Source organism: Erinaceus europaeus, chromosome 21 (assembly GCF_950295315.1).
Source record: "Erinaceus europaeus chromosome 21, mEriEur2.1, whole genome shotgun sequence".
NCBI lineage: Eukaryota > Metazoa > Chordata > Mammalia > Eulipotyphla > Erinaceidae > Erinaceus > Erinaceus europaeus.
The window spans coordinates 25741949-25757180 of record NC_080182.1 but is presented as its reverse complement, the minus strand read 5'-3'; the positions used below and the strand labels follow the sequence as shown (position 1 = coordinate 25757180).

Genomic DNA, 15232 nt, shown 5'->3' with positions numbered 1-15232 from the left:
GAGTCTAATGCTTTATCTACTGCTCCACCTCCTGGACCACTTAAATTTCATCCAGTATCACACTAAGTCTTTGCTTTTAGTTCAGGTGTCTTTCCAGATAGCAAGGATTTGATTATGAATAACTACTAAGTGTTTTATTGTGCAGCGTAATCTTGACTGTAATGACAATTCTGTTTCCAGTCCATATTTTGAGTTTTCCACAATGCAGTAAGGGGACTGTGGCCGTTATGAAGGATCCAGATGAACTACCTACATGTGCTGCTATATTTAGACTGACATGCTGATATTTTATGTGCATTTTGTTCTCACAAATGTGAACAATGCCATGATTGAAGTGCCACTTAGTGTGGCAAAATGCCCATTTTTCAGCAGTGTATTAGATGAGAATGTCACCGGAAAAAAGAAAGCCTTACTGAGTATCTGTCTATTTTGGAAGGTTTATACTCCACAACATCCTGAAGGTACTTCCTTTCTTTCCCTTAGATATACAAACACCTAATGACAAAGCCATCTGGAGAAAAGGAGCCTGACATTGTCTGTATCAAGTACATGACAATAATGTAGGCCATCTTGTTATTGTCTGAGTTAGAAAGGGAGAACACAGGGTGAAATCTGGACTGGGAGCTGGGTAGTACTACGCCAACACAAGGAACTGTACTAGGGGAGGAACGGAAGAGGGGGTCTCAGTGGTGGTGGTGGTAGTGGTGGGGTGAGGTACTAAATTGGGGCAAGAGAGTATTTTGTAGACACCCATGATAAGGAGCTGGGAAATGAAGTCCATCTGCTGACAATTGTGCTATAAATCATTAGCCTCCTAATGGGGACAAATTTGACTTTTGGACCCTGAAGAAAAGCTGGAAGAGATCAACACGGTGCCCAAAGAAAAAAGTGTTCTTGAAGAAATGTCTTAGGGGTAGCAACTTGCAGACGTGTTCTTCAGAATCAGAAAGCGAAACGTTTGTTAGTGGTCACCTTTGAATCTACATTTTTTGTTTTGTTTTGTTCTTACCATTTTCTTGCGAAGCAGTTTCCTATTCGTTGTGTTAGGCACCTTTTTTCTTTTAAGGTTTTCATCGATCAGTAATACAGGCTCTTCTGGAGTTAACAGAAGTTAGATTGTATAGGAGCTGAAAACCTTTAATTTTCATAACATTAGTGAGGCTGTCTTCCAACATAATACAAATAATATAATTCAACAACATTCTGTTTTTGAAATAAGTAATGATTGATCTGACCCATGTGTAGCTGAAGGTGACTGGACCTGGCCAGTGAGATAAGTATCTAGGAGCCCTCTGAGATGAGATGAGAAGGACACTTAGGTTGTTTCTGTTTCCTGCTTCTCCTGTGTGACTGCCCCTTTTGCTGCTCTTTTTTCCTCTGAAGGCTGGCTAGCCTGGAAGGAGTGGGGATTTGTCTTCAGGCATGTTTAAAAAAAGACAATACCTTATATTAATCTGTGTGCTAGGATTAATATAAGGGAGGTCCAAAGCAGTCTTGGTTGAGAAAGAAGGAGAAATGAGGAAAGGAGAGAAATAAGAGTATCCAAAAGAGTGCCAACCAAAAGGTTGCTGGAAAAAATCAGTGTGTTGCTTTCTCATGTGGTCGACCCTGGTTTGAGTCTGGCCCCCATTGCATTGAAGCTTAAAAAAAAAAAAGTGCCACAGTAGTGGCTTCAGAAGATACGTCTTAGCTGTGTAGCATGTTGTGCCAAATTTGGGTGTGATCTACTTTGAGATTATTTTTTTATTTTCAAAAAGAATTTACTTTATTTAGTCACGAGAGAAAAAGAGAACCAGACCACTCTGGTTACATGTGCTACTGAGGCTTGAACTTCGTGCTTCAGAGTCCACTGCTATATGAAATGCCCCAGCTCCCGGATTTTGATTATTTTATATCTTTAGCCTTGGGCTTTTTTTTTAATATAATGTATCCCTCTTTACCCCAATACTATTAAAATATTAGAGATTCAGGAAGGGGAAAAAATACCCTTAATCTAGTTTTCCCTAACAGACAAAAACACAAACCATTACTGAACTGTTGATAGAGTTCTGCTCAGAACTGATTATTTTTGTGTGTGTGGAATTAGGAAATGCCCACATTTTTGTTTCTTCTTCTATGAAATGTCTTTAATCATGTTCTTGAAAAGCTGGCTAGAGAACAAATACTGGATGATTACCATAGTGCAGCAGCTGAATTGTCTCTCTAATTTGAAAAGACCTTGTATTGCTTTCTGCTTTTTTAAAAAATTTATTTTCCCGGGGGGTCGGGCGGTAGCGCAGTGGGTTAAGCGCATGTGGCGCAAAGCGCAGGGACCGGCGTAAGGATCCCGGTTCGAGCCTCCGGCTCCCCACCTGCAGGGGAGTCGCTTCACAGGCGGTGAAGCAGGTCTGCAGGTGTCTATCTTTCTCTCCCCTTCTCTGTCTTCCCCTCCTCTCTCCATTTCTCTCTGTCCTATCCAACAACGAATTGTGTCAACAAGGGCAATAATAATAACCACAACGAAGCTACAACAAGGGCAACAAAAGGGGGGAAAAATGGCCTCCAGGAGCGGTGGATTCATGGTGCAGGCACAGAGCCCAGCAATAACCCTGGAGGAGGGAAAAAAAAAATTATTTTCCCTTCTGTTGCCCTTGTTTTTTTATTGTTCTTGTAGTTGTTGTTGTTACTGATGTCGTCATTGTTAGATAGGATAGAGAGAAGCGACTCCCCTGCAGGTGGGGAGCTGGGGGCTCACACCAGGATCCTTAACGCCAGTCCTTGAGCTTTGCACCACCTGTGCTTAACCTGCTGTGCTTCTGCCAGACTACCTTTTTTTTTTTTTTTTTTTTAAAAGCAGGTGACTTATCGATGGTTACTCTTACTTAAAAGATCTGTAAAAATTACTCTGAGGATGACAGGAAACTTTTGTGTAAACCCCTCCTTGCTTTTCAAGTGTTCGGGATTTATTAGCTGCTGCTTTCAAACATACTTTTTGTTTGGGGGGGTTTACATTTAAATAATTCCTTTTCTTATCACATCAGGACATATTCTTTATGGCAGAGTAACAAGCTGTTATCAAGCTTCATTCTTACTGATAAATAACAAGCCAGCTCTGTGGGAATAAGTGATGATGTCAGATAAGATGGGAATATTCTGACTTTTATCAGGGAAAACGTTTTTGAAGAGTGAGTTAATGGAGTGGTCTTGTTTTATTTTGCCTGTATCAAGTAAATTCCAATAAACTAAAGTCACTTGTAGTTTTTTTTTTTTTTTTTTTTTTGCCTCCAGGGTTATTGCTGGGGCTCTGTGCTGCTCTACAAATCCACTGCTTCTGGAGGCCATTTTTCCCATTTTGTTGCCCTTATTGTTGATGTTATTGTTATTGTTGCCATACTGTTGTTGTTGGATAGGACAGAGAGAAATCGAGAGAGTAGGGGAAGATGGCGGTGGGTGGGGGGAGATAGACAACTGCAGATCTGATTCACCACCCATGAAGCGACCCCTCTGCAGGTGGGGAGCCCGGGCTCAAACTGGGATCCTTATGCCAGTCCTTGCATTTCTTGCCATGTACACTTAACCCACTAGCCAGTCCACAGTCCACTGCGCCACTGTCCAGCCCCCCACTTGTAGTTTTAATATAGTTAACTCTATGAAGACAAATTTAACAATTCCTTCCTGACTCACAGTAAAATGATTTTATTAAAGCTAGGGGAAAAAATTTCAAGTGAATGGTTATTTAGCTAAAGGAGTTGTAATTCACAGGAATTTGTGTGTGGAGAGGGAATTTACATAATCTGAGATGTATTCTCGTAAGAATCTTTAATTTCAGATATGTTACCTGTTAGTTTAGGTGATCTTTATCATTGCTGTTATGTAATCCCAACAGACTAATTTTTCTTCTGTTTTGTAAACATAGAACTATTTCATAGCAGTAACAACAGCAGCAGGCCCATAGATGTAGTCTCAATCATTGACCTACATCAGTTTTGTTCATCATTGTCTCTTGGGTACCTCCTATAGTACCTGGCAAAGCAGGTGCTTAGGTATTTGTCTCATGGGCAGTATTGGTTACTGTTCATTGTAGAATACTAAATCTCTACTTGTTATTCTATATAATAATGCTTTAGTTGGAACTGTTCCCTAAATCACACTGAAAAACAAAACAAAGCTAGTTAGTTAACCATGTGAAAATTCCTTGAATATGTTCTCTTAGAGCTTAAAACTGAATGATTTTTTTTTTTCCTCCAGGGTTATTGCTGGGCTCGGTGCCTGCACCATGAATCCACCGCTCCTGGAGGCCATTTTTTCCCCCTTTTTGTTGCCCTAGTTGTTGCAGCCTAGCTGCGGTTATCATTGCCATTGTTGACGTTGCTTTGTTGTTGGATAGGACAGAGAGAAATGGAGAGAGGAGGGGAAGACAGAGAGGGGGAAAGAAAGATAGACACCCGCAGACCCGCTTCACCGCCCGTGAAGCGACTCCCCTGCAGGTGGGGAGCCGGGGGCTCGAACCGGGATCCTTATGCCGGTCCTCGTGCTTTGCGCCACGTGCGCTTAACCCACTGCGCCACCGCCCAACCCCCAAAACTGAATGATTTTTATGAAATGTTCTTTATTATGGAATGGGAGAAAATATTTGGAAAAAGATTTAGAAGTGGCTATAGCAACCTGAAAATTTCAAGTAGAATCTCTACGGACTGCAGTCTTCTGATAACTGCTGTTCTCACAGGTTGCTCTGGGTAGCCATTAGTGTCAATTTAAATATTCTAAAATTTATTGAAATAATTTAAGAATGAGAACACATTGTTCACTAACTTATAAATAAGTAAATATAACTTTTCTTTGTAAAAGTAAATTCACACATGAGTCTTCAAATTGCATAGGTAGGAACATCCTAAAGTACTCTGTTTTCGTTCATTTCAGACTTGGAAACAAATTGAAGTCACTTTTTACAGCGAGAAGACTATTAGGAAGACAGCATGGGAACTCCTGGTTCTGGACGGAAAAGGACGCCTGTGAAAGATCGTTTTTCTGCAGAGGATGAAGCGTTAAGTAACATTGCCAGAGAGGTGTGTATAGAAGCCTTCCCTGTCATTACTGAATGACGTTGGTAAGAATGTTGTAGAATGCTGGGGTGAGAGAGACATTGTCACTCACTGAACGAGTTTCAGAATGCTTGCTATGACTAAGAGTCATATCTGATCTCTAAAATACCACATTAATATAAAATACAGTTACCATTTCTTTAACTGAGTATCATTCAACTCATTTAAAATTAATTATTTTATTTTATTTTTGTGGATTACTTGAGTTAAGGTTATTTGTCCTAATTATTAATTTAATTTTACAATCATCATTTGAAATGCAAAGATTATTTCTGTGCTAAAGATATAATTTTGTAACGTGCGCTCAACCAGGTCTGCTACCATTTGTTCTAAAATTCCTGTTGGTACAGTTAATGTAGCCTAGGGAATACTGCATTCATCCTGACAGACATTTTTGCTTGGTATCTGCTCTGATTCAGCAGATAAGCTTTTTTTTTTTTTTAATACTATGGTAGAATTTTTATGTATAACTTTCAGCCAGTAACAGTTTCTGGAAAGTTTTTGTTTCAGTTTGTTGACATCTCAGGAAAAAAAAATTAAAAACGGAAAGGGGCGTTCACCTGGTGAATCACTGGTAGCATTTCCTGTTGCATATTGGAAATTTAAGGTAACTCACAGCTGTGATTCCTTAGTGAGATGCCAAATTTAGTGCAGACTCTTAACTCTGTGTGTAACTGTAGCACTAATCATGAGCTGGTCTGGTACAAACATTGGCTAGTAGTACACTATTAAGCTTTTTATTTAAGACAGTTATTCCCTCATCACTTCCCTTTTGTCATTCTTACTAACTCATTTAGGACCAGTCCTTTTGACATATTGCTTAGTTTTGCTTTTGTTGTTGTTGTTGTTGTTGTCTGAGCCATTGTTATGTTTTTCCTCTTATAAACTATTCAGCTAGTTTTCAAATGAGAAGTCAAATTCTTTTATTTTCTTATTATCTTATTTATTGGACAGAGATAGCCAGAGAGAGGGGTGGGGGAGATGGAGAGGCAGAGAGACAGAGACACCGCAGACCTGCTTCACTGCTTGTGAAGCTCTCCCCCTGCAGGTGGGGACCAGGGGCTCAGACCTGGGTCCTTGCACACTATAATGTGTGCACTTACAGGTGTGCCACCGCCTGGCCCCTGAGAAGTCATATTCTATAGGAGTTATCTAGTATCTTCCCACCCTTCCCCCCCCCCCCACCACCAGTTTAGCAAGCACTGCTTAATTCTGCCTTATCTTTATTCTAGAGGTTGAACCTCAGATCTTAAGAGTCTCAGACATGAAAGTGTCTTTGTATAATCATTATGCTATCTCCCATGCTCTGTGTCACCCCAGAGCAATAATTCTTGGTGATGCTCTACGCCCCCCCCCCCCGAAAGTAGTTTTTAGCTTAGGGAGGTGACTGAGTGGCACCGTGCAGGACTTGCACACAGGGTCCTTCCTGAGTTCAGTCCCTGGTACCACATATGACGGAGTGGTGCTCTGGTCTTCCTCTCTCTTTTGTTAATAAATTTTAAAAAATTGTTTTTAAATAAAGAGGTAAAAGATACTTTATAGTGAAACATTGAGTATCACCTCAAAACAATATTCAGCACCTGCATAAATGAAGTATTTTGGAAGCAACATGTTTTACTTGAAAATTGAAACAGTTGTAAATGTTTACTTTGAAAATTGCTGTAAAAAATGCCAGGATATTCTAGGCTTTTTTTTTTTCTCCCTTCCTCGTAGAATGGAGCCTAGCACATGTACAATTTCACTGATTTGACCTGCATTTTATTATTATTATTTTTTTTTTTTTGAGAGAGAGAGGAAAACACCAGCTTTCTCTGTTGCCATAGCACCTCCTATGTGGTTCCAGGTCTGAATCTGGGTTACATACATGGCAACTGAGCCAATTTTGTTCTCAAAAGGAAAAAGAGGAGAATGACATAAAAGACAGTTATAGTGCCTTACCACAGTTTTGTTTTCAAAGATTTAATTTATGAGAGAGAGAGAGAGAGAGAGAAAGAGAGAGAGAGAGAGAGAGAGAGAGAGAAGGTAAGCAGACCAGGCAGGGTACTGCTTGGTCATATCTTGTGTCAGGGATGGAGCCTGTGGCTTCATGTGTGCAAAGCACCTATCTTACCCGTGGGACTCTCCCTTGCCACCATATTTTTTAATCTGAGATTCCTTTCCAGATCTAAAATTCTGTAGCTTATTTCAAAGTCCACCACTCTCCCCAAAAAATCATACTTAATGTGCATAGTTCTCTTACATCTGAAGATTTAAATAGAAAAATGATTTTTAATAGGAGTTAGAATGTAACAAACAGTATTCAGAGATTTTTACATGTAAAGCATTTTGGGTACAAGCCGACCTATAGTAATAAGAAAGATAAAAGTTGTGTGAATGGTTCACGGTGTGACTGCTATTTTTGTATTTTATTTTTCAAAACATCTCTATTGAGATATAATCCATATAATAATAATTCACTTCCTCGAAGTATATACTTGAATTGTTTTTGATATGTTGCATTATTAATTTTAAGAATTGTGATTAAAAGATACATAACAGATTTTGCCATTTTAATAATTTTTAAGTCTTCAATTCAGTGACATTAATTATAATCACAGTGCTGTGTAACTATCACTACTTTCTATTTATAAAACATTTTCACCACCCCAGACAGATAATCTGTAATCATTAAGCAATAATCCCTATTTACCTCTTTGAGCCCCCTGTAATCTCTAGTCTGCTCTCTGTCTCTATTAATTTGTCTGATACTTATATCATTATATATATCAATATATATATATATATATACTTATATATTTATACAGTGTTTGTCATTCTGTGTCTGGCTTATTTCCCATAGCATAGTGTCTTCAAGGTTCATCCATGTTGGTCTATGTATTAAAACATACATTAATAGATTAGATGGTTCACATCTTCTTTTCTTTTTTTTTTTAAGTATTTATTTTATTTATTTATTCTCTTTTGTTGCCCTTGTTTTATTGTTGTAGTTATTATTGTTGTTGTCGTTGTTGGATAGGACAGAGAGAAATGGAGAGAGGAGGGGAAGACAGAGAGGAGGAGAGAAAGATAGACACCTGCAGACCTGCTTCACCGCCTGTGAAGCGACTCCCCTGCAGGTGGGGAGCCGGGGTTCGAACTGGGATCCTTATGCCGATCCTTGTGCTTTGCGCCACCTGCACTTAACCCGCTGCGCTACAGCCCGACTCCCCGACATCTTATTTTCTTCAGTAGAGTCAGGACTCCTTCTCAATTGACTTTAATCCATTTTTGTAATTAAATGATATTTCACTGTATGTACATACTACCTTTTGTTTATTCATGCTGATGGACATTTGACTGGATTTTACTTTGCTGCCAAGCCACTGTAGGCAGCTAAGTGAGAGCTAGAAGTTGTGATTTTTGATGATATATTAGCAGTCTTTAAGAAAGAAATAAAAAGGAGGGGGGGCAACAGCAAATTGCTTAGGCAAAAGACATGCCTACCTGAGATTCTGAGGTCCCAGGTTCAACCTCCAGCACCACTATAAATCAGAGCTGAGCAGTGCTCTGGTGTGTCTCTTGTTTGTCTCTCTGTCTCTCACTATCTTCCTGTATCTCTCTCATTAAAATAAATATTAAAGAGATAAAGAAAAAATTTTTCTTTGTTTAGAATATACCATCCACTGTTTTTGCTTATAGAATGGTGGCCTTACCAGCTTGATAGTGCTAATGGCCTTCTCAGTTATTTTGCTGTTTTGAGTAATTTATTCACGTTTACTCCATGGGAAATTAATGATAATACTGTGGCATGACTGTGGAGGTGGCTTAACAAATATATGAATGAATATCCAGATTTAATCCCCAGCATATGCTGGAGTGACACTCTGGTGTTTTCTCTCTCTCCCACTAAATTAGTAAGTCTGAAAAGAAATGATTTGCAAGGATTTTAAAAGTACAAAAAATTATCACTAATAGTTATGGTAATTTGTGGGCTGAAGGCATAGCATTAGTTGTGCAAAAGACTTTCCAGTCTTAGACTCTGACTTCCCAGGTTTAATCCCCAGCAAGATCATAAACCAGAACTGAGCAGTGCCTCCCCACCCCCAGATGTGTGTGTGTGTGTGTGTGTGTGTGTGTGTGTTTCTCAGACTCTAATTAAAATAAAAGAATGAGAAAAAACAATTATGGTAATCAGTACTATGTTTCACTTTAAGAATACAGATTCTTTCTTTGAAACACAAAATTTGAATGTTATTAATTCACTACATGTTTATTGAACATCTGATGTGAGGAAGAAGTCTCTAGTCAGAGTGAAGAATGATAAGTTTTTGAGTGTGACAGTATATGAAGTTAGAATTCTCCTTGTCAGTCTTCTTTGTTCTTTCTTTCTTTCTTTCTCCCTCCTCCTCCTGACTTGGGGTCTTGCACATGCATATTTTCACTCCTCCAGGCCACTTTTTTCATTCAGACAGAGAGGCAGAGAAAGGGGGCCACTACAGCACTAGAGCTTCCTCCACTTCTTATATGTTCTGGGGCTTGACCCAGGCGACGTGCATGGCAAGGCCTGTACCCTGCTTAGTGAACTCTCTCTCTGACCCAGGAATTATACTTCTTTACAGTTCCCTTTAAGTGTTTTCAGTGGTAGAATGCCAAACTTTATGAAATATTGTGAAATATATTATTTTTGAAGTTGTGAAAAAATGTGTGCTTTTGTTTCTATTTTTACTATAAAAAAATCAAAATTCTCCCTACTTATTTTAGGCAAATGCTGTGAAAGATTATCTCCAAATTGATTTCAGTGGTTTTGAATTCTGTCTGGTGGCATGAAATCAGATAATTTTAGTTGAATGCAGACCTTTTTCCACCTTTCCCCTACTTATTCACTGTCACTACTACAAAGGAAGGGGGCTAGGTGGTTGGGCGTGGCCACGCTTTAAGCTGTCCCACCACTCTATACAGACCAGCAGTATTGTCAATATCTTTTCTCAATTTGCTCCTTTGACCAGAATTATGAGAGGATTACTGATTCCTAAGACTTAGTCCCCCCCCCCCGTCCCTTGTTGCCCTTATTTTTATCATTGTTGTGGCTATTATCGTCGTTTTTGATGTTGTTGTTAGGACAGAGAGAAATGGAGAGAGGAGGGGAGACAGTGTGGAGAAGGATAGACACCTGCAGACCTGCTTCACCACTTGTGAAGCAGGTGGGGAGCCAGGAGCTCGAACCATGATCCTTACACTGGTCCGTGCGCTTAGCGCCATGTACCCTTATCCTGCTGTGCTACCGCCCAACCCCAAGACTTAGTTTTTAAAGTGTTAGTGTGACTAAAAAATATTTGGTTTAATGTTCACTGTTATCAGCATTCCTCTGACTAACAAAGGATTTGAGATAAACAATTATCTATGAAGGTATTAATGGAAACACCCTCCCCACCCCTAGTGTTTCTCTTTCTTTCTTTCTTTCTCTCTCTCTCTCTCTCTTCCTTCCTTCCTTCCTTCCTTCCTTCCTTCCTCCCTCCCTCCCTCCCTCCCTCCCTCCCTCCCTCCCTCTCTCTCTCTCTTTCTTTCTTTCTTTCTTTCTTTCTTTCTTTCTTTCTTTTCCTTCTTTCCTTCTTTCTTTTTTTTTTTGCCTCCAGGGTTATTGCTGGGGCTCGGTGCCTGCACTATGAATCCCCTGCTCCTGGAGGCCATTTTTTCCCTTTTTGTTGCCCTTGTTGTTGTGCTTGTTGTAGTTGTTATTGTTGTCATAGCTGTTGTTGTTGGATAGGACAGAGAGAAATGGAGAGAGGAGGGGAAGACAGAGAGGGGGAGAGAAAGAGAGACACCTGCAGACCTGCTTCATCGCCTGTGAAGCGACTCCCCTGCAGGTGGGGAACTGGGGGCTCAAACCGGGATCCTTAGCCTACCCATGTGCTTTGCACCACATGCACTTAATCCACTGTGCTACCGCCCGACTCCCCTAGTTTTTCTTTCTGCTTGAACTCAGATTTACATTTGCCTTTTTGGCTAGATATGTATTAGAAATCGAAAGTTTCAATTTTTCTCTGCTATCTATTTAATGGGTTGTACTTTATTTTATTTTTAAAAATATTTTATTTATTTATTTATTAGGGGGATAGGAGGAGAAAGAACATCACTCTGGTACATGTGCTGCTGGGGATTGAACTCAGGACCTCATGCTTGAGAGTCCAGTGCTTTATCCACTGTGCCACTTCCTGGACCACTAATGGGTTGTATTTTAAACCATTGTAGTAAAGTCTATAATCTTATGTTTCCTCTCATTCCAAAAGAATACTTTATAGGGAGTTGGGTGGTAGCACAGTGGGATAAGTGCATGTGGCGCAAAGCGCAAGGACCGGCACAAGGATCCCGGTTCAAGCCCCCGGCTCCCCACCTGCAGGGTAATCACTTCACAGGTGGTGAAGCAGGTCTGCAGGTGTCTCTCTTTCTCTCCCCCTCTGTCTTCCCTTCCTCTCTCCATTTCTCTCTGTCCTAACCAACATCGATATCAACAACGACATCAATAACAACAACAATAACTACAGCAAGGACCACAAAAGGGAATAAATAAATATTAAAAAAAAGAATGTTATCCAAAGGTCTCTGAGTAAAAGAGGATATATTTGTGTGACATCAGACAAAAATGAATCAAAACTCCTAGATTTTTATCCAGTACATGTTGGTGTTTATGGTCACTCAAATAAATAGTTCTTCAGTTACCAAAAGCTTTAAAAAATGGTTAAACATAATTACATTTTGAAATCAAATAAAGAAAATTAGCACCTAGGGTTTTTTCAACTGAAGGGAAGTTGCTAGGAAATTGAGTAATGGCTTTTGTTTGTTAATTTGGAAACCATGGCAACACAATCAATATTATGCCTCTCAATTTGTCTTTTAGTGTTCTTTTGGCATGAGTGTCATGGAAGAATAAACAGAATTAAACAAAGTGAACTTAGAGTCTTAACTACCTGAATTAGTCATTTTCTTTGAATACTTAAAATGTCTGTCATTTTGTATTGCTTGAAATATGGGAATGGTCGATGTAAGTTCACTCTAGACCTGTTTTTCATACTCATGTCAGTTGCACAGTCATTTTGCTTTTTTTTGCATGGGTTTTATCTAACTAATGAACATGCATTCTGGCAATTCCCGACTTGGTTCAACTTTACAGTAGAGCAAGAACTTTAGAAATAGAGGTTTCCCTTCATTTCAAGGCATTTGAGTGTGAGCTTAATGGAACTGGTGATAAATTTAGTCTGTAATATACTGGGTCTGTGTTTCTTGTGGGACAGTTCCAGTGTTTAATGGCCAGTTGGATCAGGATTGTGGGAGAAAAGTCTGGGTAGGACATAAAAACATGCAGATGATCAGTATCAAACCAGGAAAGGATCAGGGAGGAAAAAAGCAAGGGACCGAGCCTGGCAGCTTGGGTAATAACAAGATCGAAGTCCGTAACAGAAGAAGGAACCCATGAAGGATTCTGAGGAAGAGAGGCCAGAGAGTCAAGATGAAAAGCTGAAGAGATGAGAAGTTGAAGGAGTAAGTGGTGAGTGTTGGAAGTCCACAAAGGACAAGAGAGTTAAAAAGAGAACATCTCTATTGGGTTTGGTAGTTAGAGGTCATCTAGTGCCTCCCGATGAGCGATTTCACTTTAGTGATTTGAACAGATGTCAGAATAAAGAGAGTAGAAAGTAAGGAGGTGTGAGTAAATGTTGGCTATAAAAAGGACAGCATTCAGCCAGATTAGGGTGTTTTATTAGTTTGCTTTTTATTTTTTATGTTTTTGAAGATAAGATGAAGCCAGTAAAAGGGAATAGAGAGAAGATAGAATACAGATCAAAGAGGATAAAAATCAGATAGTTGGGACAAGGTCCACAGAGAGCATGGATTTCACATTGTAGCAAGGAAGAATGTATATCTTTATATGGCGCGCACACGCACGCGCACACACACACACAGAGACACACACACACATGCACATAAATATCTTTTTTTTAAGTGCTGCTAGAGATTGAACTTAGGTTTTCATGCATACATACATCTTAGTAAGCCTCCAATAGAGCCTCCTTCTAACTTCTACAGAGATTCCTTTCAGCTTAATTTTTTTTTTTTTTAATAGAATGAAAGAGAAAGCAAAGACTTCTTCACCATTCTTGGAGTTCTTGTTTTTCCTATGTGGTGCCAGGAACTGAGCTTGAGTCTCACACAGTCCCTGTGCTAAAGAGCCATCTCCCTGGCGTGGGGGTGGGGGTAGGGGGCTGTGGGGTGTGTGTGTGTGTGTGTGTTCTGTTGTAACTAGCTCTTGCTTTTTAATCTTAGATTAAGTAAATAAAACCTTTTGTAAAAAGTATTAATGTGTCAGAGGCGGGAGGGGGGGAGGAAGACACTGATCAGAGGATTGACTATTCAATTCTGGCTTATGATGGTTCTGGGGACTGAACCTGGGACCTTAGAGCCTCAGTCAAAATATGAAAATATTTTGCATAACCGTTATTCTGTCTCTGCAGACACCCCCCCTCCCACCTAGTTTTTCAAATAATAGTTCCAAATGAAATTTGACTAACAGGCTAACAGTGAGCTCTGTCCAGCAAATGGATACATCACATCTTACTTGCATTCCCTCTGGACAGATGGAAAATTCATAACAGGATTGGCCACAGTTAGATTTCTGATTTGGAATGTGACTGGCAACCATAGCAAGTTTATTTTAGCCTGTTTTTCTGTGTTTGTTTAGTTGAAGGAGTAACAAAGTCCATACTTAAAACCCAGGAAGCATAACATTGCTTTTGAGCATTGGACATCGCAGGGTACATTATGTCTAATCATATTTTACTTGGAGATGCTTTAATCTCATTCTTTGGTGTTCCAGGTAGATTAACTCCATGGTGACTAGCATATATGAATAAAAGAGGGGAGAGTTAAAAATTAAAGGAGAGAGAAAGTGAAATTAAAACTTGGAATTGCAACATTCTAGATGAACATGACTGGTAAAAACCTATTTGGAAGAGGAACTGTTTTTTGGACTGGAAATATGGAAATGAAAGGTTGGATTCAGGCAAGATTTAGTTCAAAAATAAGCCTTGAAACCTTAGGTACTGAACAGTTTAGGACTTTGGAAAATAGCGCAATAAAGCATAGTCACTGGTGTGAGATGAGGTGCTTTTATTCACTCTTGTGATGAGAGAGAAAATGTGAGGGAAAAAGATTATTAAAGATGGGGGCCGTGTAGTGGTGCATCTGGTTGAATGCACATGTTACATTCCGCAAGGACCTGGGTTCAAGCCCCTGATCCCCACCTACCAAGGAAAAGCTTTGCAAGTTGTGAAGTGGTGTTGCAGGTGTATGTCTGTCTACCTCTCTGTCACCCTCTTCCTTGATTTCTGGCTGTCTCTTCCCAATAAATAAATAAATTAATTAATTAATTAATAAAATCTTTAAACAATTAAAGATTGCAACGGGGTGTGTGTGTTTACAATTAGGGTAGAATTGTCAAAGAAATAAGAGAGGAACATATTTAAGAGATTCAACCTCATGTTATAAACGACTAAATTATTTTTGTTATTGACTATACCATTTTGTATTTATTTCATCAGCAATGAATCAGTTCTCACCTGCAGGGGAGAAATTTCACAAGCTATGAAGCAGTTCTGCAGGTTCCTTTCTTTCCTTTCCCACTCATTTACTTATACTCCCCTCTCAATTTCTTGTTGTCCTTATCAAACAGAAAGAGAGGGAGAGGTCAGGTGGTGCACACTCAGTTGGGCATAGACAAGCTGTAGTTTGATATTTAAGATTTTTTAAAGCCAAATTTTTATTGATTTTTAATTTATTTATTATTTGTTTTTACTGCCACCAGGGTTATCACTGGGGCTCAGTTCTGGCATTACAAATCCACTGGTCCAGGAAGCTAATTTTCCTCCTCCCTCCCTCCCGCCCTCCCTTCCTCCCTCCCTCCCTCCCGCCCTCCCTTCCTCCCTCCCTCCCTCCCTTCCTTCCTTCCTTCCTTCCTTCCTTTATTTCTTTCTCCTCCTCCTCTTCCTTCTCCTCCTTCTTTTTCTTTCTATTTTATTTGATAGGACAGAGAAATTGAGAAGGGGAGGGAGAATAGAGAGGGAGAGAGATTTGTAATAAATCAGAGCCAGGTGGTGGTATACCTGGTTAAGTACACACATTAC

General features: G+C 39.6%; 1 protein-coding gene across 23 annotated transcripts in view; it reads left to right on the top strand.

Annotated features, from left to right (window-relative positions):
• Positions 1 to 15232, top strand: part of LRRFIP2 (LRR binding FLII interacting protein 2) — a 122704-nt gene that overhangs the window by 26726 nt on the left and 80746 nt on the right. For all 23 annotated transcript variants that reach the window (XM_060180583.1, XM_060180597.1, XM_060180578.1 and 20 more), the window contains exon 2: positions 4900 to 5045. In XM_060180583.1, coding sequence (XP_060036566.1) covers positions 4956 to 5045 — 90 coding nt within the window. In that variant the 5' untranslated portion in view covers positions 4900 to 4955. The remainder of the gene's footprint in view (positions 1 to 4899; positions 5046 to 15232) is intronic.